Consider the following 27,392-nt stretch of genomic DNA (forward strand, 5'->3'; position numbering starts at 1 on the left):
ATGTCAGCACACATAATCTTCTTGTTACATCTTTTTTTTAATGTCACCTACATGGCAAATGTAATATTCACAATTTTTTCAGAGAAATACTCATTTTTCCTTCTCAGTTACACTATCAAACTTATGAATAACTATGAAGGATGAAGATATATTATTATTACCAATATTGCCAAAGAGTGATTGCTCACTTTCAGTATACTTGAAGGAACTGTTACAACTTTCTCAGTATGATTTTGAAAAACACAAAAAGACATACCTGTCACAAGTAGACTTTTGTTTAAATAGGGCTATTTTGAAATACTTCTAACTTCTGTGTAGTGTCTATAGAACATCATTCTGTAAGTATTTAATCAGAATGGTGTGTGCATTCCTTCCCCAGAGGGACTTAGCAAAGCAGGAGAATATCACTGAAAGGGTATCTCTATCACAGATGCAAGGTAACCTTTAAATATTTGCATAGTGTAATACCAGACAGCAGATTTAGAGGGACAGTTATTCATCCCTACTGGATTCTTTGTCTGTCTCCCTGCCTCACAGTGGCTGGGCTGAAACTTCCTCTCTCTGTTTCCCTTTCATTATTTTAGGGCTTTCTTTTTCTTTGTATTAAACAACTATTTAATTGAAATACCAGATCCATTTGCAACTCTCATGGGATCATAACATATTTTGGCATCAACAGCTATGGGATATTGTGTCAAACCCTTAGTTTAGATCCTTATATAAAAGTGACGGCTTCTAATGATACGCAGCATGAGCCAATGTTTCTCTTTGTTCACAAGAGCGAGGAAGATGGCACACAGTATGGTCTCTGAGTACTTCAAGCATTCAGCACAGTGGCTGGCAGAAAGCATGTGATCAGTAAATGTCAGGTTGCTTCTCCTACCCAGACTCCTCTTTGCTTCTTTTTTTTAAACTGAAGTATAGTTGACATATCATATTAGTTTCAGGTGTACAGCCTCGTGATTCAACAATTATATACATTATGAAATGCTCACCATGCTAAGTGTAATTACCATCTGTCACGATACAAAACTGTTGCAGTCTTATTGACTACATTCTATATGCTGTATTTTTCATCCCCTGTGACTTGTTTTATAACTGATAGTTTGTCACTTCCCTCCCATTTGATTGAGAAAATCAAGACCATTTGGTATGAATTCCTCAAAAATTGCTCATATCATTCCCATTTTCTCTTCCTTCCCTGAGAAGAAAGTGTCATGTGTCATTATAATACTCTGCCGTCCATGAAACATCCAGTTTTCTGAGTGGATAATTTTTCTGACTCAGTGTTTGTAAAGCCTTTGTGCATTTATGGGAGTAACTACTAATCATTCTTTACACTGACATAATTTTAGCTAAGTCTTCTTTTCCTAGGAGATTCTAAGCAATCTGAGCGCAGATTTAAATTTAGACATTAATTTCTGAAAGTCCTCTTATAATTCTGATGTCTACGTTTTCTACATAGCGGTCACTTAATGCTGAATTGAATTGTTTATATATGTAAGTACTATAAATAGTAGTATAATATTATTTGTAGTTAATACTGAATTGATATTTTATATCAGGGAGTACTATTTCAACTTGACTATTTTATATTTATATATTAAAATGATCTAAATTTTTTTTTTAATTTTTTTTTTCAACGTTTATTTATTTTTGGGACAGAGAGAGACAGAGCATGAACGGGGAAGGGGCAGAGAGAGAGGGAGACACAGAATCGGAAACAGGCTCCAGGCTCTGAGCCATCAGCCCAGAGCCTGACGCGGGGCTCGAACTCACGGACCGTGAGATCGTGACCTGGCTGAAGTCGGACGCCCAACCGACTGCGCCACCCAGGCGCCCCTAAAATGATCTAAATTTAAATGAATACTAGAGTCTTTTACCTGGGCTAATGAAGAGCTGTATGAGGGTGGAGCTCATGTTTCTGAATGGAATATATATGTATATGGCATATTGTGATATTGTTCTTTTGTTCTAAAGGGACAGGCCTTTAGGAATCCAGTTTATTTTTCCATGTGGATATAATTTGCTGTTTTAATTTTTCACACTTGTTTGTCTGAGAAAAGGTCTTATTTTTATTTTCCAGCAAGTCTTAACCCAGGTTGGTGGGGGGTAGGGTGGGTGGTGGGTTACGGTTTTCCTTTATTCCCTCCTCTCTACATCTCTCAAGAAGATAAATATGGATTTATGTGACCAAAGTACTTTCTGCACTAACAAGTTGTATATCTTAAGATTGCTTTATCACACATGTTTCCAATTGTGTGACAAGGTGGTATAAACAGTGTAGTTTATATTAGAAAATGCATGTCTTATAGAGAGTATAGAAAAGGTTATTCAGAGGACATTAAGAATAACTTTAAGGATGTTAAGGAGGACGTTTTAAATAAAGGATGGTGTATAAAGCCGAGTTGGTGTTGGTCATATCATCTATGAGAAGGATAATCCCAATGTTCTCATTTATATGTTAAGAATTTCATCTTATTTAATGCTTAATAAAATAAAAGATGTTTTGTTGGTCTCTTCCTGTGGTGAATCAGTTGGATTTTTTTTAACATTGTAAAACTTTTAACACAAGATGGAACCCTGACCCCATAGTGTTTCATTTCACTCTGCAGTGTGGGCTCAAGATGGCCATGTCATTATCACTAAGTTTGGAATTTAAGGGTCTGTGTGCTTAAAAATGTCCTCAAATGTTTCATGATTTTTGATGTTCTAAGAGTAGAAAGTGATTGAAATATTTGGCATTTTCTCTATGAGATTTTTAGGCATTTTATTAAAACCTCCTCATTCAAAATCACTACAGCAAGGGGTTGAAAGCTAAATGGTCATGTTCAATCCTACTGGATGACAAGGAATCATTTGTCTGTGCTGAACAGCAGGTCTTTACTGCCCTCTGATGGACAATCCATGCTGTGGATGACCCTGTCCCCTTTCCTGGGAAAAGAGCCTCCTCTCCTGCCTTTGGCCGCTAACAAGCACTGCAAGGCCCATGGCCTGACCAATTTCTTAGCCTTAAGACTAGCTGGGGCAGTTGGGGTATTCAGTTTGTTGAGGAAGTTTGGTTATTTTAAACTTGTGTTTCTGTGGGGGGAAATAAGATTTTGTTTTTGACGTGTGAACAGGCAGAGTACATTCAATGCAGGGGAAGGAATCATCCCACCTGTAGTGATGGCTGGCACAAAAGGGTTGAGGGCTTGGTTTCACTTCACAATGGCAATTTTGTACCTTTTATCTTTGCCCTGCATGACAAGCTGCACTGGAGGGCTAGCTGTTGATACAACTGTGAAGTCGACAAAATCCAGTTTGCTTTTCTGTAGGACATAAAGGTAGGTTAAGTTGTGTGCCTGTGGTCACATAGCTAGAAAATGGAGGAGCCACAGTTCAAATCCTGACTGTGATTCCAAAGTCCACGTTATTTCCAGAGTACAGGATGAGAAAGGCAAGGTGAACCTTAATAAAGTAGCACTGAAATATATGGGGAAGGATGGCTTGAAAAATTCATATATTGAAGATTAGTAAAAATGGGGGAAAGATAAATCATGAAGTCGTATAAACATTGCTTTAGGAAGCCAGAGGTGGAACACAGAATGCTGAATAGTATCAATGGACTTTTATTATTCTTCTTTAAAATCACATTTTAAATATGGAGAGCATAGGGGTGCCTAGGTGGCTTAGTCAGGTGAGTGTCTGACTCCTGATTTCAGCTCAAGTGATGATCTCATCATGGTTCATGGGATTGAGCCCAACATCAGGCTCTGCACTGACAGTCTGGAGCCTGCTTGGGATTCTCTCCCCACCCCCGCCCCCGCTTCTCCCCCACCTCTCAAAATAAATAAAAAAAACAAACTAACAAAAAGTTGGGGAGCACAAGCAGAGTTTAGGCTCTTGGCTCACTGTTCTGGATCTCCCCATTGTTACTGCTGGGATTCTGGATGGGTAATGGAGCTGCTTTGTAGAATGGGCGAGTCACCCACCTCCTGGATTTGTGTTAAGAGACTCTTAACAGAACAAACTGAGGGTTGATCGGGGGTGGGAGGGAGGAGAGGGTAGGTGATGGGCATTGAAGAGGGCATCTTTTGGGATGAGCACTGGGTGTTGTATGGAAACCAATTTGACAATAAATTTCATATATTAAAAAAAATAAATAAATAAAATAAATGATATGGTGTAGACCAGTGGTTCTCACCAGTGGCAACTTTACCTCCCGGGGCATATATTTGGCAATGCCTAGAAACTGGGGTGAAGGGGTGCTGCCACCACTTCAAGGGTGTAAGGCAAAGATGGCCCTTTGTAGCAAAGAATTATCTGGCCCCAGATGTCAAATGCCAAATTTGAGATTGATGCTTATGTAGACCAAGAGCCTAGTAACAGACAGTATCTCCCACATGTACCTGTTACTTATTTATTTAATCTTTTTTTAAAAGTTTATTTATTTATTTACTTATTTATTTTGATAGAGACAGAGACAGCATGAGCAGGGGATGGCAGAAAGAGAGAGAGAGAGAGAGAGAGAGAGAGAGAGAGAGAGAGAGAGAATCCCAAGCAGGCTCCACACTGTCAGTGCAGAGCCTGATGCAGGGCTCGAACTCATGAAACCGTGAGATCATGACCTGAGCCCAAACTGAGAGTTGGACGCTTAACCGACTGAGCCACCCAGGTGCCCCTGGACCTGTTATCTATTATGTGCCTATTGTGTGCCAGGCACTGAGTCAAGAGCTTTTCATGTATCATATCTGTTCTTACCAGCCTATAGGTTGAAATGATTGAAAATCAAGGCAAAAAGTGCTGCTGAATGTTACAGAGTGCTCCATGGCAAGATCAAGATTTGGACTCAAGTCTGTATAGCTCCAAAACACTTTCTAGAAGCCTACTTTCTCCTGTTTTAAAGAAGTTACTGTCATTGACTCTTTGCTTTAAGTGTTTGGAAGAATCAATGAACATAAGCATTTAAGAGTAGTTTGTCAGACACTGTGTGCAGAGTCTTGCCCACTGTGGGGTGTTTCTCTCCATTTACCAAGACCAGATGGTCAGGTAAGATGTTGATTTTTTGGTTAGAGGTAGCTGTCATTTCCCCCTGCTCCTTAGTCTACTCAGGTAAGGCTCCCAGAACACTGCCAAATTGTTCACATCTGTAGTAACCCCCAGGGTAGAACTAAAGGTCTGGCAGCACTGTGGGTGACACTCTGCCCCTGTTGCTTACTACAGTTGTCAAACGAAAGAAGCAGGTCAGAGAGGAGTGGTGCTGTTTCACTCCCAGAAGGGATTCTTCAGTGAGAATTACAGAGGCTAGACAATGCTTACAAATGTATTCTTTTAATGTTTATTTATTTGAGAGAGTGAGAGTGCACCCACAAGCAGGGGAGGGGCAGAGAGAGAGGGAGATACAGAATTTGAAACAGGCTCCAGGCTCTGAGTTGTCAGCACAGAGCCCAAAGCAGGGCTCAGACTCACAAACCGTGAGATCATGACCTGAGCCCAAGTGGGACGCTTAACCCACTGAGCCACCCAGGCGCTCCTTCCTGCAAATGTATTCTAATGGAAAGGCAGACAGGAGAGCTGTGGGGGGTCACCAAATTCCCCCCGCCCAGCTGAGTATGAAAGCTAATTTTGATCTTTCCTTTCTCCTCAGTGAGCAAAGAAATAGCATTATCTCTTCTGGAACCCAGTAGATGGGTTGTCTGACATATCCCATGGCTCATGTGGTCAACTGGAAAAAAGCAAAGGAGAGAGATTCATGCTGAGACTACATTTGTCTTGAAATAGAGAAAAAAAACACCTCAAGTAAATCTTAATGTAGATTAGGAAGTGTGGACTTCCAATTACTTCAAAGTGGCATAGGCTTTTGATAATGTGTTTCATCAGGATAGGAATTATGAGGTGCTCAGACTAATTCTCTGAAATCACAAGGGGGATAAAGAGTTCTAATAGCTTGTTACAGTAAGAGCCCAGGGAGTACAATGTTATGGTCCACATTAAATCTCCATCTCTAGACTATGAATTACATATTGATTTTGGGAGAAGAGAAATATAATAGAGGGTAGGTTGACAGTGAATGTAAATTAATAATTGTTTGCATGATTCAGAAATATCTTTTTGTGCATCATCAGTTTCTGTGTGGTCTCTGTGTGGAGAAAGAACTGACGTTCCTGAAGTATTGGATATTAGTACCCTGATGTTTATGTATGTATGTATGTATGTATGTATGTATATTAGTACCCAGAAGCACCGTCTTTTAACCAAGGGGAATAGTTACCCGTTTGTTTGGATAAGAAGGAAGAGGAGCAGAAAAAGACTCCTTGAGTTTATTGGTGGTGGGACAGGGATGGGGATGCTGATAAGCAGTACCTTCTGTCATTGGGCAAAGCATTCTAGTGCTGGGTATAGATTGGAACTAATGAAATATCATAAGAGGTTAACAGAATCAACAGGCAACATGCATATATGTGTATGTATGTGTATATGTGTTTACAGCCTTACACACAAACTCATGCATACATATTATATCTAATATGATTATATAGTATAATCTGTTGTATTACATATACATTTATATATACTACATAATAAATACATACATAAATATATAATGTATATCATGCATAGGAAATAGAATTGGCTTAAATACTTGTTACACAATATAAATTAGTATTATGTGTACTATATATTTAATACAATGTATAATACAATATAAATCTAGTTATGTAAATATATGCTATATCCTTAATATAATATATACTACAATTGATTTATATATACATACATATATATATTTATGTATATATAAATCAATTCTTTTGATTGCCTGCTACAGAATATCAAGTTCATGTAGTGTTCTTGCATGGAATACAGAGTCAATAAAGCTGTGTTCTAAACTTAGAATCTGATTGCATTACTATAATTATCCTATGATTCACTGTGTGGCCAGTAAAGTACATCTTGTCATATCCTGAAGTAAAATCTAGCACAGCACAAGCTATGTTTGAAATGACTAGAAAATCTAACAATTAGAGACGTGTAGCATATGCAGGACTTTTTTATTGGGCTGCAAATTAGTGGCACGCTCAGTGATTGCTTTAAATCAGTTCGTGCCTTCACAACATTAAGCCTTGTCCCTCTTCCATGCACTTTGATCTAGTGTCTTAGGTCTTTGAAATTGCTCAGCTAAACACCTAACAGATAGGTGGATCTCTGCTGTGTGTTTTCTATCTGTCTTGTTCTTTGTGAACAGGTGGCAGATCTTAGATTTATTCTGGTGTGTTCTTTACTTTGTGGTTTTGTGTGTTTTGTTTTGCAAGGATGTGAATGCCAGGCTGTGGATTGAAAGTTGCATTTTTAACTTCACCTTATGGTGTGGATCCTAAAGTTAAAATTATGATTTTATTTCATGTTAATTAAGATCATTAAGGTTAAAAACTAGGGTCCATCACCTCATCTAGCAAGGGAAAGCATCACACATGCAAAATATGTTTATTTTTTTCCTCCAGGAAAAAACTGACATAGGGAAAGAAGTTTATGAAGTGTTGCACCCTAGGGATACATTCTTTGGGATTCACGATGTATATTTAGATAGCTTTGAGGACTCCTAAAAAGAGAAAACTTGAATTTTTTTTAACTCTGCATTGTTCACAAATTTATTTAATAACAATGCTCTTCTCTCTGTACTGATCTTAAAAGATGCAGCTGTTCCACTGAAAACATTTTGGGATTTCTTGAATGATAATATGTTTTCTTCAGCAGGAATCAGATGAAGCGGTTACTAAAGGAAAGGCCAGGAGGCAGCCCATTACTACCTTATCCCCAGAAGTTGTTAAAATTTGGCATTTTTTTCAACCATCTGTGTACTAACATTAAGCCTATCAAATAATAAATGCTACTTTACAATAATTATTATTTTCGTGGTGTAAATGTAAACTACTCCCATAACTCAGATGACATTTCCACAGTTCACTTTCATTGTAAATTGAATTTGCTCAAAGCACTCTGGGAAATTCCAGTCATGCACGGGAGGAGGAGGCTAAAAAGAGTTGACACAGGCTTCAGGCCACTGCCTCGTGCTCACCCAGCTACGAAAGGGTAATGAGGATAGATTTTCTCAGTATGTTATTGAGCCAAGGGCCTGAATATCCTATGGTGCTGTCAGTTCATGGGCTGGTGGGGTATGTGTTTATTATTGCTTCTCTGATTCCCTTTAATTATTATATGTGGTGGTGACTATTGTAGTGGGTACTTACCTCAGCTAAAACTTCAGGTGTGCAAGAAATAATTTTGTCAGCTAACTTTGGTTATTTATTTTGAGCTTGTCGTACCACCAAATGGGTCCCCCATTTTTTCCTTTGGACCCCAGTTTCCTAGCCATCCATTTATACTGGTCCCCACTTAGAAGGCCCTTATTCCTGATAGCCTGGCTGACTCTAGAATTCTATGCTGTGTTTCGTCCTTTGTGCTACCTTCCCACTGTGCTGAGCCTGTGGATCTGTGGGAGGTGCTCAGTGGTCTTAGCCTTCTCTGCCTGGACAGCCCAGGCTGCCATTTCCTTTCTGGGGAAGCAAGCTACATGATCTCCTTGTCTCTATTACTAACACTAACATCTCTGCCCTTATCAGTCTTACTCCAGACACGAAAAAGGGGCAGGGAGGAAGTTTTTATTTTCAAGCTAGGAGTTATTTGTCAGGCGAAGGGCATCCCTCCATCAGAAACATCTAACATAACCTTCTTAACGGACAAGACTTCTGGTAACACAAAAGCCAGAATCAAGTTGGGCTGTGTTCATTCTCAAAAGTGTCTCAAAAAAATTTTTTTTTCCATCACCTTCTAATTAAAATCTGTGTTTCTGTAAATGAAATATACTTCTGAAACATGTTTCTCCCATCCCCCAATCCCACACAAAGACTTGGTCTCTGACCCAAACTCCACCCTTTGGAATAACAATGCTTCTCAAAGTTGCATTAGGGTTTGAGCAGGAAGACATTTTACACAGAATCCTTCAGGGTCTAGCCAGGGACATGCATCCTGGCAGGTTTCTAGCGTTTCCTTCTGCTTCTGGTGCTTCCCTTCCTCAGGCAGAGGAGTGGTCCAAATTAACAGTCTGTAAGTGCACTTTCCCAGACCCTTCCCTTCTTAGGCCTTTCCCTGGGCATCTGAGAGTGTAATTATATCAACAAACTCTGAAGAGACTACATTCACTCTCTTTTCATTTCTTCTGCCAATTTTCCTGAAATTGGAAATTTAAGGCAGCTGGGAGTTCTGAAAATTAGCCTACTTTGTGAGCTGCTTTGAGGACTGAGTGACATGATTGTTACAAAGCGTTGAGCACACTGTCTTCCCACAGTATCTGTAGGACTGCTTTTGCTGTTATTCTACTGGAGCTGTAACCACCAGGGATAGTTTCATCCCTGGCCACTTTTTAGTTTTGTTAGTAGGCAGGGATGATAGGATCCAATATGTAATTCTCTGAGAAAAAAAGATTTAATCCTCTGAGAAAAAAAAAAGATAATATTATTTTACTTGTTCAGCCAACTTCCTGGATCAATTAGACTATTTGAATTAGACCTATGTCCAAGGTCAAAGGTATTTCTGTAGACTTTGTATTTATTAAATGTTAAAATTAGAATGCTAACCATGAGGAGACTGGGTACCCCATTCCTCAGTGCAGGGGCTTTGTGGAGTCTGGACAGAAGGGGCCCAGAGAGTTGCAGAGTTGCAACAAAGAACAATAGGCATTACGAATACAGTTGGGATAGACAAGTATTTAAGAATCATGTTGCACATCATGTTGGAGATTGCTTCCCTTAAACATATGCTAAGGAAACACAGAATGGACCTTTTTTCCGCTCCCTCTCATTTAGGTAAAACCATCAATTCATTTGTGTGATGAGTTTGTGGTACTGACATTACTCCTAGTTATATTTAGATATGATTCTGCTTCCTACAGTGCTGTTTGCTCCAGCTTTAGTAATGGGTGGGAGGCTAATCATATGCCAAGCACTAGGTTAGCGCTGGGAATAGAGTGGTGAGCAGGACTGACATGTTTCTGCCATCATGGAGTTTAGAATCCAGTGGGAGAGACAAGGATTAAATTACACAGTCGGATTTGTGATTACAAGGGTGGTGAGTGCTTTGTGGAAGAGTAAGGTCATGCCAGACCAGGGCAAGCATTCTCTAAGAAAGTGACTTAAGATATGAAGAGTGGGGGTGGAACATGTGATTTGGCTTCAGGAATTGTAGCCACATGTACAATTGTAGCTACATGTAGTCCCCAGATACGGGAGGGGACTTGGAGCATTGGAGGAACTGAAAGATGACCACCGTGATGGCAGAGCAGTGAGTGAACCTGGGTGGCCAGGTTATCAGGATCCTAAAGAGGTGGAAAGGGGCCAGATCAGGTAGGAACTTATATGTCATGTTAATTTTTTTTTAGAGGAATGGGAAGCAACTGATAAGCTTTAAGCATGGAAGTGCCATATAGATGACAAGCTGCACCCAAAGTGGTACAGATTTGAATTATTAAATGATATGTGTCTGTGATATGGAGAAAGAATTGACATCAGGGTGCAGCGGGGTGGGGCAGTACATGCTAGAAGGCCAGACAAGTGGTTTCTCTTGTTCATACAAGAGAAAATGGTGGTTTGGAAGAGGGTGGTACAGTGGGAATGAAGAAATATGAACAAATTGGATTGATGTTTAGGAAGTAAAACTGATGCGTGATTGATTGGATTTGATCTTTGTGAAAGAATCCTTAGGATGCTCATTAGACTATATAGGACACATAGGTATTTCTAGTGTTTCTAGATAGAAAATAATATTGTGATTATGCCATGGTACTGCTGTTTCTCAGATATTTTTTTCAAATCAGTAACTTGGAAGTTATTTTTCGGATGACAAGAGTCTCAAATAGTGTTAAAATTGCTGTTTCAAAACTGAAATAATTATTCCTTTGGGAAGAAAAAAATTGGGTGAACTAGATGTTTTATCCACCAAAATGTAGCTTATGTTTTGTTCTCTCTCACTTGTTCATCATGACTATCTGCTACTAGAGAAAAGACATATTGAAAAGTAGATATACTCCATGTAACTATTAGAGAATTGAAATTATGAAAAAAAATATTATCTCAAGTATGCTCCAGTGCAATTTTTAGCCTAGGTGAAATTAATCCTTGAGTTGCTTAATGATAAATAAAATGGATGCCACCCTGTCCTTTTGCTTCATGTATTTTTAAAGCCTATGTACATAGTCTCAACATTGCTGCTTTTCCAGTGAACGTCTAGGACAACCAGCCACAAAATAGGCCTCCTTTATCAATCCTAACATGTATTGATTATTCACTGTGGAAATAGCACTTTATTCTTTTTTTTTTTCCGAAGGAGAAGGAGTACAGCTTAAACATTTCAGCCTCCCAAGCACCTGTTCCAGTTTGCTTCTTTGAAGTATAAAGCAAACAAATTTCTGGCCCTCCTGAAGTTTAGTCACTGCCTGAGTGGCCCATAAGCTAAGGGAGAAAGTCCTTCAGAAGAACACTATGTGGGATTCAGCTTCACTCCATTTCTGGCTTACTCTTCATTACCTTTTTCACACAACGGATACAAAACAGCTGAGTAAATGATTTTCTTCTGCTTCTCTAGGGAATCTAGAGGGCTTAGCGGAAGCATTTATTGTAAGTAAAGTCAAAGTTGGCTGGAGCCATATTTATGGGATGAGAACACCCCATAAATATCCGTTGACAGGTAGCAGAGCCCCAGGAGTTCCAGGGCCATCACCCGAGCCAGGCCATTGAGCTGAGACCAAGGCAGACGCAGAGTCCTTTAGGCAGGAGAGGAGCGGCTGTGCCCTGAGCCCCTCACACCAGCTGCACGTAAAACAGATCCCTCTTCTAAATATAGTTTATCTAATGGGCATTGCAAGGCTTCATTTGCTCAAGAGATATGGCTACTAAAAATAGTTAAACTGCAGTTGTGGAAAAGGCATGAGGTGGATAGATCGGAGAGTCCAGCAGCAGGGCTTCTGGGGTGTTTAGTTTGAGCATGTTCTTTGACCTCATGCTTTGATGGTCTCATATAGCAAAGAAGAACAATATCAACAATGTAAAGATGGTATTCGGAAGATGGTAGGTGTTGAGAAAACTGTTACTATTATTTGCTATAGTTATTCTAGGGATGCGTAATTTCTTACTGGTGCTTGAGGCTTCGTTTGTGTGCTAATCCCCTGAAACTTGCTGGTTCTTTATGTTCTTGAACATAGCTGAGTCTGTGTTCTCAAGCATTCAAAGGCAGGAAGGATCCCATTTCACATAATAAATTGTGAAAGGTCCCTGAGTACGGCTCCAGTTGCCGGTGCAGGAGACTGAAAACTCTCAGCATTAACGGGCACTTTGTTGCTTGTGCTGTATGTGATTTTATGTTGCTTGTGCTGTATGTGATTTTATGTAATTTTCACTTGTTTTTTATGTTTTTCCTCCTTTCACCACGCCCCCCCCCCCCCGCCATCTTGGATTACAACCATTTACAGAGTCCTTATTCCTCCCTTGCAGTCTTAGGATGTTACAATGGAAGCCAGCATAATATAGTGTAAAGATCACTGGACTGGGTGTCTGGAATGGAATTTTCCATCCCATTTCTGCTCCAAATGACTTTGTGACCTTGGGCAACTCATTGAATTTGTCTGGGCTTTGTTTCCTCCTCCAAAAACTGTGGGCTGTCACATTACCTTTCCATTCCCATATTTGAGGCAGTTACCAGGCTGTAGGTTTTAGTGATCTGAAAAGACCCACTTTGTGTCAGAATGTAGTGAAGAATATGAGGCTTGAGATTTCCTTTTAGCTTCAGAATTTTTAGAAAGTAGAATTCAGACCAGAAATATTGATAAACAATTTTTAAAAGGTGGTTTTCTGTCTCTGTGGTGTTTGCATTAGCTGATGAGTCGTTCAGATATATTTCTAATCTGCCTTGCTGTCAAGCTACTTTTAATGGATGTTCTAGCCACTGGCAACTAATAATTTGTAATCATAAATGATAAGTAATGGAGGCACTTTGCTTTTCAGTCAGAGGCATCTGTCCACAAAGATGAAATGGGCTTAAAACGTGCTGTTAGGTGTCAAACAAAAGCACAATCATACAGAAAGAGCCTGGGATGTTAGCAACAGTGCTTGCGCTTTCTGCAAGTATAAAAATTCAGTCCAAATGCTCTGTGGTGGCCTTGCATGGAATCAGAAACTGTCTCCAAAAGTAAATCTTTATACCTATGAAAATGAAGTTACAGCTCTGAACCATTGCTGTTAAAATCTCTAATGAGAAATACTGGAATACTGTAGCACACAAAGCCTTCAGACCACTGGTGTGTTTTGAAAATAGCTTTAGTATTAATAAAGGATTTTTTTGGTTCCTGTGAAAAGCATAATAGAATTTTTAACTAAAATGCATTATGGTTTAAATTTTTTCTCATTGAAAACAATTTTCCATGTTTTTACATTTTCTACATTGTGTTTCTATTGATATCTGATATATAACTCAGTAATGGATATATATAATGAACAAATTTTCTCTGTTAGTTTAGGTGGTGCTGTATGGCTTTAAGCATCCTCTGCTAGTAGAAGTTATTAATTAACATGACAGATTCAGGAGGCATCTGGGTGGCTCTGTTGGTTAAGCGGCTGACTTCAGCTCAGGTTGTGATCTCATGGTTCATGAGTTCAAGCCCATTGGGCTCTGTGCTGACAGTTCAGAGCCTGGAGCCTGCTTTGGATTTGGTGTCTCCCTCTCTCTCTGCCCTTCCCCCGCTCACGGTCTGTCTCTGTCTCTCAAAAAATAAATAATTGTTTAAAAAAATGGTAGATTCTGAAATGTAGACTTGAGAATGGCCATCCCTTCTAGGTTCCATCAGTGCCCCTGCCTCCAATATCCCTCTCAATTTCTGGTTTGCTGCTTTAGATCTAATGAGCTTGGAAAACCAAAACATTAAGACTGCTAAACTGTGTACCAAGTAAGTATAGATAGACCTGAAGGAGAGACGGAATGTCGTCTTCAGGGGCAAACTGGCATTACATTTAGTGCCCAGATTTTGTAAGAGATACTTAATGTTTCATTTATTTTCATATTTCCAGAGTCTAATATATTACTTGTCAAGTAGCAGGTAATGAGCAACTGTTATTTTAGTGAATGAGTGCTCAGATGCCACTCTTTTCTCATTCCTTGGGTTCCTTGATGTGTTTTAGAAAGTGAGATTTCTTAGATATTTTTTCACTATGCAATAGAAACATTATTTTAATTACTCCATGGTTGATGTGAAAGCCTTTTGAGAAGTGAAAGCTACTGCATAGATTTCAAGCTATTTCTTGGAGGTGAGGCATCTTACAAGTCAATGTTGTTTTATATCACATTTGGTAATGTTGAGGTTTATGAATGCTTTGGTATAGTAATTATCCACAAATAATTTGGGTAAGGTATTAAAGCTTTGCATTGACATTCATGTCATTCCTCAACCCCATTGCCCAAGATAAAAAGAAAGCAAGGTCAGGGTAATAAAAGCAGTGGTTGAAAAAAAAAAAAGAATAGTAAAATAAACATCTCCTCCTATTGCATGAATGGTATTAAGTCAGGGTTGCTGCGTCAAATGGTGGCAAATGGTGTGCAAAAGCTATGGAATGTGTTTATTCTCTCTGACTTCTTGAGTTCCCTTTTTCCTTTGTTGTAGGTATCTCAGTGAATGCCACACCTAAAACTCAGGCATCCAGTAGGTTGTCCTAAATATGATGATTTAGATTGGGAGATACATTCATCTAAACTAATCCAGTTAAGGATAACTTAATTAAGAGAATAAAATGTGCCAGCACTTTTCTGCTTCTGGAGGAGTATTACATTAGAGCATTCGCATACTTGCGCTTTCTGCAAGAAACACAAGCAGGGGAAAAAAAAGAATCCAAGAGTCTTAAATGTGAATGTGACCCAAGAGTCCATCAGTACTACCCTTTTTTTTTTTTAATTTTTTTCAACGTTTATTTATTTTTGGGACAGAGAGAGACAGAGCATGAACGGGGGAGGGGCAGAGAGAGAGGGAGACACAGAATCGGAAACAGGCTCCAGGCTCTGAGCCATCAGCCCAGAGCCTGACGCGGGGCTCGAACTCACCGACCGCAAGATCGTGACCTGGCTGAAGTCGGATGTGTAACCTACTGCGCCACCCAGGCGTCCCAAGTACTACCCTTTTGTGTGCAAAGATTTTACCTTCTAAACCAAAATGTTAAAACTGTTGTGATTTAAAAGATTTAGCAGTTTATTCTAGAACGACTATGTTTATCATACACAAAAGGTAGTAAATTGCAGGTGAATTTTGTTTTTGCATAATGTTGGTCCAGGTAAACAAGTACTGAATTACTATTCCTGTTATACCATTAAAATATCTTCTGAGAAATGTAACACAGCATGAGTTTTAGTTTAAAGGCACATTATGTCTAATTAAACTTTTAATCCTTTAGTGGTTCTAAATTTTATTTAATTTGTATTACTTGGGGCCTGTTTTCAATTAAGGAATACCAAATGATTGATGTTTACAACCATGGGTTTCCTATATGTTTCTTTAGATTAGTATCTAAGATATATATTGTGAATATAATCACATTATATATATATATATATATATATATATATATATATATATATAAAATTTAAAGGTGATATTCATTTTCTACAGGCAACTGCTCAAAACTTTAATATGTCCTATTTCTGAACTTGGACAAAGATACAAGATTTCTCAAACTGTAGTTCACAGCTTACTTAAATGTGCATGTTTTCTGAAATGGCAAAATCCCTCAGGGCTATGTGATTTTCACGAGTGTGTGTGTTTAAAGTTCATAGGCAAACACAACTGAATAAATCATGGAACACATTTTGCCTCTATGCCTGAGAAATGCAAATTGTTATAGGTCAATTGCTTAGAGGTCTTGTCTCCATCTTATGTGTCTTGTTTGCAATTTGTTTTTCATTTATTCCAAGCATACGCAATTCACTTTTTTATTTGCTTGTTATTTACCTGTTGTTCAGTTGTCTGCAAAGTTTGCTTTTAACATGAGGAGAAACTATTCTACCCTGACTGCGCCTTCCTAAATGTACTGACTAATGCTTATCAACATGCATGTGTCTTACCTGCCATCCTAAATTTCCAGGGCCAGAAGGGGGAAATCATTGCTCAAATACCACCTTGATTACTTGTACTCCTATCCAGAGGAATACTAACTACCAGATGGGAGAGATCATAGCTAAGCTAAGAAACAGATCTGCCTTGTGATGTTAGGATCACACATACCAATGCATATGGAAAAAAACCACCACCACCACCACCAACAACAACGAAAACTCATTTCAAATGAAGGGCAGGAGCCTAAGTTTGGAGTCTCACAGATCTGGAGTCCCATTCTAGTCTACCATTTACTAGCTGTATAACCTTGGATGCACCCTGTAACTTCTCTGAGCTTAGTTTCCCCAGTTGATAAAAGGAGCATACCAGCCCCATGTCAGAGGACTGTTGTAAGAAACAAGAAAGGAAGGAAGGCACTGAGCAAATTGCTTGTGGTATATGACAAAGCAGTTCTGTGTTATTGTTGTTGTTGTTTTTAAATGTCTTGATTTGTGGTATAAATACCCACATTATGGTTGATTTCAAATTATGAATGATTTAGCAACCACTTGGTAAAATTCTTGAATATGTAACAGTCTTCTGCTATCATCCCAGCCTGTGACAGCACTGCTAGCCCTTAACAAATGGTAATAATTATTTCTTAATACGTATATTTTGTCTTCCATTGATCTAAGAAATTTTTTGCTATTTGGTGTATTTCTTTGTAGATGGGAGAATGTGAAAGCTAAGGGAAGAATAGTAATGTACAAGGTTTAAAATATTAATGATTTCAAATAACAAAAAAGAGCTACCTTAAGAGTTTGAAAGTAGGCAAAAAACTTAGAACAAGAAGGAAACATTTTAATAAGAAAATATGTTAGTAAAATGGTTTAAGAGTAAGAATAATGATCACTTTGTAAGGTGTTCTAGATGAATTAAATTTAGTATTAAATTTTTCAGATTGGTTAGAAATGGTTTGATTTTTCTGGTCTTACTTTCTTTACACACACACACACACACACACACAACACACACACACACAAAGTCCTAAGGGAAAAGTTGTGTGTATTTCCTACATTAACAAATAAAGGTAAGCAGACAGCCATTATTTAAAAACCTAGTACTTAGAAAATGAGCATCTTTCAATTTTATCTGATAACTGTTTTATTTTATTCAAGACTGATTTTAGATTTTAAACATTATTTTTTTTTCAATGTTTATTTATTTTTGGGACAGAGAGAGACAGAGCATGAACAGGGGAGGGGCAGAGAGGGAGGGAGACACAGAATCGGAAACAGTCTCCAGGCTCTGAGCCATCAGCCCAGAGCCCGACGCGGGGCTCGAACTCACAGACCGCGAGATCGTGACCTGGCTGAAGTCGGACGCTCAACCGACTGCGCCACCCAGGCGCCCCTGATTTTAGATTTTAAAATTTGCTAAATGGATATATCTTTTTTTTGTTTTAGTTTATTTATTTTGAGAGAGAGAGGGAGAGAGAAGGAGGGAGAGGAAGAGAGAGAGGGAGTGAGAGAGAATCCCAAGCAGGCTCTGCACTGACACTAATCGTGAGTGAGATCATGACCCGAGTCGAAATCAAGTGTTGGATGCTTAACCAACTGAGCCACCCAGGTGCCCCTGGAGTATTTCTTTACTGAGTAACCATGGTGATTTTGGGGGGGGGCACTAATAAAAATTTGCGTGCACAGTCTGCCATGATGGACAAGGGATGGCATACTTGAACTGAGATTGCTCCAGAGCATCTGGACACATGAAGCCTTTAAATGACTTTCGTGTAGCAATGAACATCTCGATTTACAGAGTACAAAATTGTGGGTGATCTAGGAGAAAAATCACCAGAATCCAGGGCAGTTGATGAAATCGGCCTGAGCTGAGAGTTCCATTTTTTATGTGCATTTACTGTGTCATGAGCTGGGGCACCACACCTAGGAAATGTGTGGGCAAAGTCAAGGGCATTGTGGTGAGTAAAAGCTGACTTACTTCAATGAAACTTCTGTGCTCACTTCAGCAAGAGGAGTCTCCAGGATGAGGACACTGAAAGGACCTGAGGGTATTTTCTCCGTTAATCTCACTTACAAAGTGACAAGTCATTGGCATAGTAGGTCTGCATAACCAGATAGGGCTGTGAGGAAGAACTGGGAAGACTGCACATTAGAACCCCAAAACTGGTGTCCTGTTAAAGTGATAGATCCTCACTGCAGCATTTGGCCCCAAATGCAAGTACCTGTTTCTCTGAGGATATATATGTCTCTTCCTAAATGCATGTGACTATGCACACATTACTGTTCCTAGAAATATAATGTGTGGACATGGAAACAAATTCCATGAAGTAGTTAAATGGCATTTGGGCATTTGGGTGTTTGATCAAATTTGGGGAAAGACAAAAAGACTGCATCTTCTTTCCCTTACCTATGTAAATTGTTTCTCGGGGTGTGAATTACTTTTATTATTATCACAACCTAGTGTAGGGGCAAAGGTTACATGGTTGAGCTGATAAAATTTTCTTGCATTCATATTACATATTTAAGTAAAGTGAAAGAGAGGAAAGTATTTTCTTTCCAACTGACATAAAATGTGCTTATTTGCCATCCTTATGAAGTTGTATCATCAGCCTTCTGGATAAGGCTGGCTGGTATGTCTTCAGATCAGATGCAAAACAATGTGAGAAACCTCAATGGACACTCTTTTATCTGTCCGTTTCTTCGTGGGACTCTTTCTCATGAAAACGTGTTCAGTAATTAAAAGAAGTGGCATATTATGAACCAATGTTGGAAGCTTTACCTGGAGTCATTACCTGTCGAAAATCCAAGGGGGTATATTTCAGGGATTGTGGGGGCAGTTCAATAGTGCTGTTGCTGCTTTTATTACATCCTCCCCCATCAGATATTTTCTTTTTCATGCAGTTCACTCTGCAAGCAAAACCCAAAAGTGGGGACATCTATTAAGCGAGTGAAAATATATTTAGGATACTTTGGCAAGTTATTTTTTAAAAACGTATTTCTCTTTTGAGCCACCTGCAGTATTGAGCTGAAGGCTTAGAAAGATGAGAGACCCTACTTTATTAAGATCCTGGGTTTAGGGCTTTTCTTTGAGATCAAACATTGTCTACCTAGAAAGTATTAATATTGAGTTAGATATATAGGCTTTGGAATGTAGCGATTATAATGATACCAATCATTTATTACGTGTGCATTGTCTCCTTGGCACCACATTGTACCACTGATCCTCAGAAGAGTTCTGCAAGTCAGTGCTTTTATTCTTTTGCTTATGTAGTTAAGGAAACTAAGGCTTACAAATGGAAGTAATTCATCCAAGTTTACATTGCTGGTAAGAGAGGGAGAGGGGACTTCAACAAAGGCAGACCGATGCAGCGTCCACACTCTTCACAACTAAATTAAACCTCCACTCAAGTTCATAATTTCATACTGGTTGTGTTGGGAAGTGTGCAGACTGACCCATTTTTGTGTGGAGGGCCGCGTGGAATGTCTGAGTAATTGACATCCTTGTCTTTGTGCCTGTAGGCCCCTGGGGAAGGTGCGCAGGAGACTGTGGACCAGGAGGAGTCCAGAGTCGTGCACTGTGGTGTTTCCACTTGGAAGGGTGGACAAGTCACGTCTCTAACTGTGATGAGAACAGCAGGCCTCCAAAGGAAAGAAGCTGCTTCCGAGTGTGTGATTGGCACAGTGACCTCTTCCAGTGGGAGGTCTCTGACTGGCACCATTGTGTGCTCGCCCCTTCCAGCCTCGGCCAAGCCGAGCCTCGGCCTGAGGAGTGTGTGACAGCGCAACATGGGTTACAGCACCGGACTGCGCGTTGTATTCAGAAGTTGAACAGAACCGTGGCTGGAAATGAAATATGTGAACACTTTGTCCCACGGCCCCCCACAGAGCAAGCTTGCCTCATTCCCTGCCCCCGGGATTGTGTTGTATCTGAGTTCTCACAATGGTCCGAGTGTAGCAAGGGATGTGAGAAGCGATTGCAACACAGAACCCGGGCAGCCATCGCTCCCCCTCTCTATGGCGGTTCTCAGTGTCCCAATCTGACTGAGTCAAGAGCCTGTGACACTCCCGTTTCCTGTCCTCTTGGAGAAGAGGAGTATACTTTTAGCCTTAAAGTTGGACCATGGAGTAAATGTAGGCTGCCTCATCTTAAAGAAATTAACCTAAGCGGAAGAACTGTTCTGGATGTTAGCTCTGATTCAAAGGAGCGAGTAACCTTTAGACATCAGAGTTACAAGCCACATCACCATTCCAAGCCCTGGGATTTAGAGATCGGTTATCAAACTCGGCAGGTCTGGTGCACCAGAAGTGACGGAAAAAATGCTATGTTAAGGTAGGAGGCCTTCAGTGTTTATATCTTTGCTTCACCTAGGTATTTTACAACATAATTTTATAAGATATATTATTTCCTACAAAGGGATAATTATAACCAGGTTGGGGATTTGGGTTTTTAGAAGTTTAATTTAAGAGGCTTTCAATTTCAATTGTGAACATTTCAGAGTATAGACCAGGCAGAGCTCTGAATTCTTACATAATTAATAGTACAACTACATAGGATAAGGCATGCATTTCCACATTTTTTCAAGGTGTCAACAAGTTTTAAAAAAACATTTATCACTATAGTAATAGAAGACTAAACCTTTCTTTATAATCATAAAAATTCAAATTGACTCTCAAACTTGGGATAGAAATTATGCAAAAATTATCATTTTTCATAATCATGTTTTTAAAAAAGGTTTTAATTCTTATCTATTTTTGAGAAAGAGAGAGACAGAGCATAAGTGGGAGAGGGGCAGAGAGAGAGAGAGAGAGAGAGAATCCGAAGCAGGCTCCAGGCTCTGAGCTGTCAGCACAGAGCCCAACACAGGCCTGGAACTCACGAACCGTGAGATTATGACCTGAGTCGAAGTCGGTTGCGTAATCCAGGCACCCGGTATTCATGTTTTTTAAACTTGGTTTTGTTTACTTTTGCTTTCATGTTTAAGAAGATTCTCTAACATTTTAGTGGTAGATTTTTTATAGTAGTAATAATAACAGTAAGTTAATCTAAGAATGCTTTCTATGACATCGATTTGAAAAACGTATTACCTTGCACGGCAATAATTAGAATTGCAAACCTATAGAGGGAATGGACTAAAACTTTTAAAAAGAATAGTTAAGGCTGTTAGTGCTTAAAAGTTATTTGTAATTGTTCTACTTTAAATTGTAGTACAGAAAAATCATGACCTAGGTATATAGAAATATGCTCAAAGTAGTATTTGTTTAATTTTCCCCAGAAGGTCTTAAAGCACTGGTATGTTACCAAGTTTTTCCAAATTTAAATGCCTTTCAGTAAGGCGTATATTACAAAATAGTGAAACACTCATCTCTAGAATTAATCATTATCACCAGTTACTGTTTTCTCAGAATCCACAGCTGGCTGGGAGAGGCTCAAAAGACTACCTCTGCTATTCAAGAACAAAGTAATGTGATGATTGTTTCTTGTTTTTTTCATTTTTATTTTTCATTTGACTTCACAAATAAGCATATTTCATCTTTGATGCTTCATTCTGATTTATGCCATATGCGGTTGGCAAGTCCATTGAAGAGTGATTTTCTGCCTTTTATTGCCTGCCTCTGTAAAGCCCAAAAGATTAAGCAGATGATTTGGGTGATTATTGTTTGAATGCATATGTGGGATTCTATAAAGACATCGTTTTCTTACTATTCCAGAGAATGTTTTCAGTTTTAGTTTGCTTGTGTTTGCCATGTTGTTTTTCTTTGTTTTAAATTAAGAGACTTTGTTTTTTAGAGTAGTTTTAGATTTACAGAAAAATTGAGTGGAAAATACAATTTCCATATAGCTTCTCCTCACTCCCCTCCACACATACAGTATGGTACACACTTCTTGCACCAGTGTAGTGTGTTTGTTACCATTCGTGAGCCAGTATCAACATATTGTTATAGTCCGTAGTTTAATTAGGATTCACTGTGTTGTACATTCTATGGGTTTGGACAAATGTATAATGATATGTGTTCATAATTACTGTATCATATAGGATAGTTTCATGGCCCTAAAGATCTGTGCACCATCTATTGGTCGCACCTCTCCTCTCCCCAGTTCCCTGGCATTCAGGGATCTTTTTACTGATGGCATAGTTTTATCTTTTCCAGAGTGTTATATAGTTGGAATGATACAGTATATAGCTTTTCTTATTGGCTTCTTTTGCTTAGCAATATGTATTTAAGATTCCTCCATGTATGTCCATGGCTTGATAGCTTGGTTCTTTTTATCACTGAATAGTGCTTGTTGGTTTACAAACTATCCCTGTATACATAGAGCAGGGAGAGACCGAAGGAAGAGACAGACCACTCCGGATTGGGAGGTGGCAGTTTAGTAAGCAAGAGAACTTACTAATAAGGCTTGTCTTGGGTGGCTGCAAGATGAGTAGGTATCTGCACCCATTGCCAAATCTTAAAAGTTTATATAGAGGCCTTAATTGGTTTCCATCACATATACCACCTAGATGTTCTCAAAAGACCTTACTCCTTTAAGACCATGTACTTAGAGCAGCTCCCACTGTGTACAGAGCATATATTCCAAGGACAAGCAAAGGGGTGAGGAGCCTCCAAACGCCTGAATCTAGCCTGATGGTCAACTGGCAGTCACATCCTCTTGATTACCTCCTCCAACAGTATTCTGTTCTATGGATATATCACAATTTGTCATCCGTTCACCTGTTGGAGGACATCTTGGTTGCTTCCAAGTTTTGGCAATTATAAATAAAGCTTCTGTAAACATTCATTTGGAGATTTTTATGTGAACATACATTTTCAACTAATTTGGAGAAATACCAGTGGGCACTTTCCTACATATTACAGTGAGAATTGTTTCATTTTGTAAGAAACTGCCAAACTGTCTTCCAAAGTGGCTGTATCATTTTGTATTGCCACCAGCAATAAATGAGCATTCCTACTGCTTCACATTCTGGCCAGCATTTGCTATTGTCAGTATTTTGGGTTTTAGCCATTTTTAATAGGTGTATAGTGGTATCTTGTTTTAATTTGCAGTTCCTTAATCACTTACGATGTTTGGCATCTTTTCATATGCTTAGTTGCCATCTGTAGATCTTCCTTGGTGAGGTGTCTGTTCAGATCTTTTGTCTATTTTTTGAGTTGTTTTCTTACGGTTGAGCTTTACAAATTCTTTGTGTACTTTGGATACCAGTCCTTTATCAGATATATGTTTTGAAAATATTTCCTTCCAGTTGATGACCCCCTTTTCATTCTCTCAACAGTGTCTTTCACAGAGAAGTTATTTTTTGTTTTGTTTTAATCTTAGTGAAGTCAAACTTATCAATATTTCTTTCATGGATCACTCTTTGGTGTTGCATCGAAAACAACAACAAATTCTCTAAACCTAAGATCAACTAAATTTTCTCCTATATTGTTTTCTAGGAGTTTTATAGTTTTACATTTTACATTTAAATCTATGATCCAGTCTGAGTTAACTTTTGTGAAAGGTATAACGTTGGTGTCTGTATTATTTTTTTTTTATTTTTTATTTTTTTACGTGTGGATGCCCAGCTATTCTAGTACCTTTTGTTAAAAAGACTCTCCTTTTTCTATTGAACTGCCTTTGCTCCTTTGCCAAAGATTAGTTGACTATATTTATGTGGATCTATTTCTGGGCTCTCTGTCTTTAGTCCATTGATCTATTTATCTATTCTTTGCCAATAAAACAATGTCTTAAATACTGAAGATTTATAATAAGTCTTGAAGTTGGGTAGTTTCAGTCCTCTGAATTTGTTCTGTTTTTAATATTGTATTATCTATTATGTATCTTTTGTTTTTCCATGTAAACTATAGAATCAGTTTGTTTTCAATATCTACAACATAACTTGCCAAGATTTTGATTAGGACTGCTTGTAGTGTATGGATCAGTTTGGGAAGAAATAACTTTTTTTTAATGTTTGTTTATTTATTTTAGAGAGGGAGGGAGAGATAGAGAGTGAGCAGGAGAGGGGCAGAGAAAGAGGAAGACAGAATCCCTAGCAGACTCCATACTGTCAGCGCAGAGCCTGATGCGGGGCTCGAACCCACGAACTGTGAGATGATGATCTGAGCGAAACCAAAAGTTGGAAGCTTAACTGAATGAGGCACCTAGGTGCCCCAAGAAATAACATCTTGATAGTGTTGAGTCTTCTTTTCCATGTACCTGCAGTATTTCTCCATTTATTTACATCTTTGATTTCTTCATCAGAGTTTTATACTTTTTCTCATGTACATTTTGTATCTATTTTGTTAGATTGATACTTAAGTATTTCATATTTTTGGTGCCAATATAAATGTCTAGTGTTTTAAATTTCAAGTTGTAGTTTTTAATGGCTTGTGTATAAGAAAACAATCGAGTTTTATATATTAACCTGTATTCTGCAACCTTGTTATAACCACTTATTAGTTCCAGGACTTTATGTTGTTGTTAAGATTCTTTGGGATTATCTATGTAGATAAGCATATCATTTGCAGACAAAGGAAGTTTTATTTCTTCATTTCCAATCTGTATACTACTCTTCTTTTTCTTTCTTTCTCTTTCTCTTTCTCTTTCTCTTTCTCTTTCTCTTTCTCTTTCTCTTTCTCTTTCTCTTTCCTTTCCTTTCCTTTCCTTTCCTTTCCTTTCCTTTCCTTTCCTTTCCTTTCCTTTCCTTTCTCTTTTCTTTTCTTTTCTTTTCTTTTCTTTTCTTTTCTTTTCTTTTCTTTTCTTTTCTTTTCTTTTCTTTCAATTCTCAAGTTAGTTAACATACAGTGTAATCTTGGTTTCAGGAGTAGAATCCAGTGATTCACCTCTTACATATGACACCCAGTGCTCATTCTGAAAAGTGTCCTCCTTAATGCCCATCACCCATTTAACACCTCCCCCTCAACCAATCCTGTTTTTTCTCTGCATTTAAGAGTCTCTTATAGTTTTCCTCCCTATCTGTTTTTATCTTATTTTTTCTTCCCTTCCCCTATGTTCATCTGTTAAGTTTCTCAAATTCCACATATGAGTGAAATCATATGATCTCTTTTTCTGACTTATTTTACTTAGCATAATACCCTCCAGTTCCATCCACGTTTTGCAAATGGCAAAATTTCATTCTTTTTCATCACTGAGTAATATTCCATTGTATGTATATGTATATACATACAATTGTATGCACATGTGTATGTGTTGTATTGTACATTGTATGTATATCTTATTAATCCATTCTTCAGTTGATAGACATTTAAGCTCTTTCAATAATTTGGCTATTGTTGATAGCTGCTATAAATATTGGGGTACATATGCTGCTTGAAATCAGCATTTTTGTATACTTTGGATAAATTCCTAGTAGTGCAGTTGCTGGGTTGTAGGATAGTTTCATTTTTAATTTTTTGAGGAACTTCCAAGAAATGTGCAGAAGACATGAATAGATACTTTTCCAAAGAAAACTTCCAGATGGCAGATAGATACACAAAAAGATGCTCAAAATTGGTTGTCATCAGGGAAATACAAATCAAAACCATAATGAGATACTACCTCACACCAGTCAGAATGGCTAAAATTAGCAATTCAGGAAACAATAGATGTTGGTGAGGTTGTGGAGAAAGAGGAATCCTATTGCACTGTTGGTGGGAATGCAAAATGGTGCAGGCACTCTGGAAATCTATATACCGTTTATTTCTTTTTCTTGTCTTATATTATGTAGGACTTTGAGTGTGACTCAAATAGGAGTGATAAAAATGGACATCCTTGCCTTATTCCTGATCTTAGCAAGAAAGCATCTGGTTCCTCACAATTAAGTATGATGTTAAATGAAGGTTTTTTTCTGGATGTTCTTTTTCATGTTGAAGAACCTACCCTGTATTCCTAGTTTGCTGAGAATTTTTATCATACATTAGTGTTGGTTTTTGTCAAGTGCTTTTTCTGTATGTATGGATACAATGTATGATTTTTCTCCTTTAGTCTATAGATAAATTAGATTGTGTTGATTTTTGAATGTTGAACTGGCTCTACATACCTGGAATACAGCACATTTGGTTATGATGTAGTATTATTTTTATGCATTGTTGGATATTATTTGCTAATATTTTGTTGATAATTTTTACGTATATGTTTATGGGAGATATTGGTCTTAGTTTTCCTTTCTTATAATGTCTTCGTTTTTTGATAATAAGATAATGCTGGCCTCATATGATGGACTAGAAAGTGTGTACTCTGCTTTGATTTTCTGAAATAAATTGTAGCAAATAAGTATAGTTTTTTTTTTCTTGACTGGTAGAATTCAACAATGGACCTGGTATTTTCTGGTTTAGTAGGTTATTAATTATTGATTCAATTTCTTTAATAGATATGAACCTATTCTTAATTATAGATTTCTCCTTGTGTGAGTTTTAACAGGTTGTATATTTCATTCATCTAATTTATCAAATTTGTGTGCATAGACTTGTTCATAATATTCCTTTATTATCTTTTTTATGTCCATGGGATCATTAGTGATGACCTCTCTTTCATTACTTATCAGTACTTACTAGTACTTTGTATCTTCTTCCTCTTCTTCTTCTTCTTCTTTCTTCTTCTTCTTCTTCTTCTTCTTCTTCTTCTTCTTCTTCTTCTTTTTAATCTTAGTTAACCTGGCTAGAGGTTTATCAGTTTTACTGATATTTTTTGAGAACCAGCTTTTGCTTTCAGGTATTTTCCCTACTGATTTTATACTTTCAGTTTTATTGATTTCAGTTATAATTCTTATTCTTATCATTTTGCCTACTTTGGATTTAATTTGCTCTTCCTTTTCTAGTTTTCTAAGATAGCTTAAGTTATTGCTTTTAGGTATTTATTTTTTTCTACTATGTGAATTCCAGGCCATACATTTCTTTCTAATCACTGCTTTCACTACATCTACAAATTTTAATAAGTTGTATTTTTATTTTCATTTAATTCCAAATGTTGTTTAAGTTATCCTGTGACTTCTTTGACTCATGCATTATTTGAAAGTGTGGTGTTCAATCTCCAAGTATTTGGGGATTCTCCTCCAGCCACCTTTTTGTTACTGATTTGTAGTTTAATTCCATTGTGTCCTGAGAATATACTTTGCATGATTTCTATTCTTTAAGTTTGTTAAGGTGTGTTTTATGGCCTGGAATTTTGGTCTGTCTAGGTGAATGTTCGGTGTAAGGATGAAGGTAATGTGTATTCTGCTATTGTTGGATAACGTATTCTTTAAGTGTCAATTATATCCAGTTGATTGATGGCACTGTTCAGTTCCACTATGTCC

The 27,392-nt window shown here is 38.0% G+C and overlaps 1 protein-coding gene across 1 annotated transcript in view; it reads left to right on the top strand.

The window, feature by feature from the left end:
- The window catches only part of THSD7B (thrombospondin type 1 domain containing 7B), a 627,465-nt gene that overhangs the window by 16,879 nt on the left and 583,194 nt on the right, over positions 1-27,392 (top strand). The window contains exon 3 of the mRNA XM_043573363.1: positions 19,642-20,452. Within this exon, the coding sequence (XP_043429298.1) occupies positions 19,642-20,452 (811 nt within the window). The remainder of the gene's footprint in view (positions 1-19,641; positions 20,453-27,392) is intronic.

Source organism: Prionailurus bengalensis, chromosome C1 (genome assembly GCF_016509475.1).
Source record: "Prionailurus bengalensis isolate Pbe53 chromosome C1, Fcat_Pben_1.1_paternal_pri, whole genome shotgun sequence".
Taxonomy (NCBI): Eukaryota; Metazoa; Chordata; class Mammalia; order Carnivora; family Felidae; genus Prionailurus; species Prionailurus bengalensis.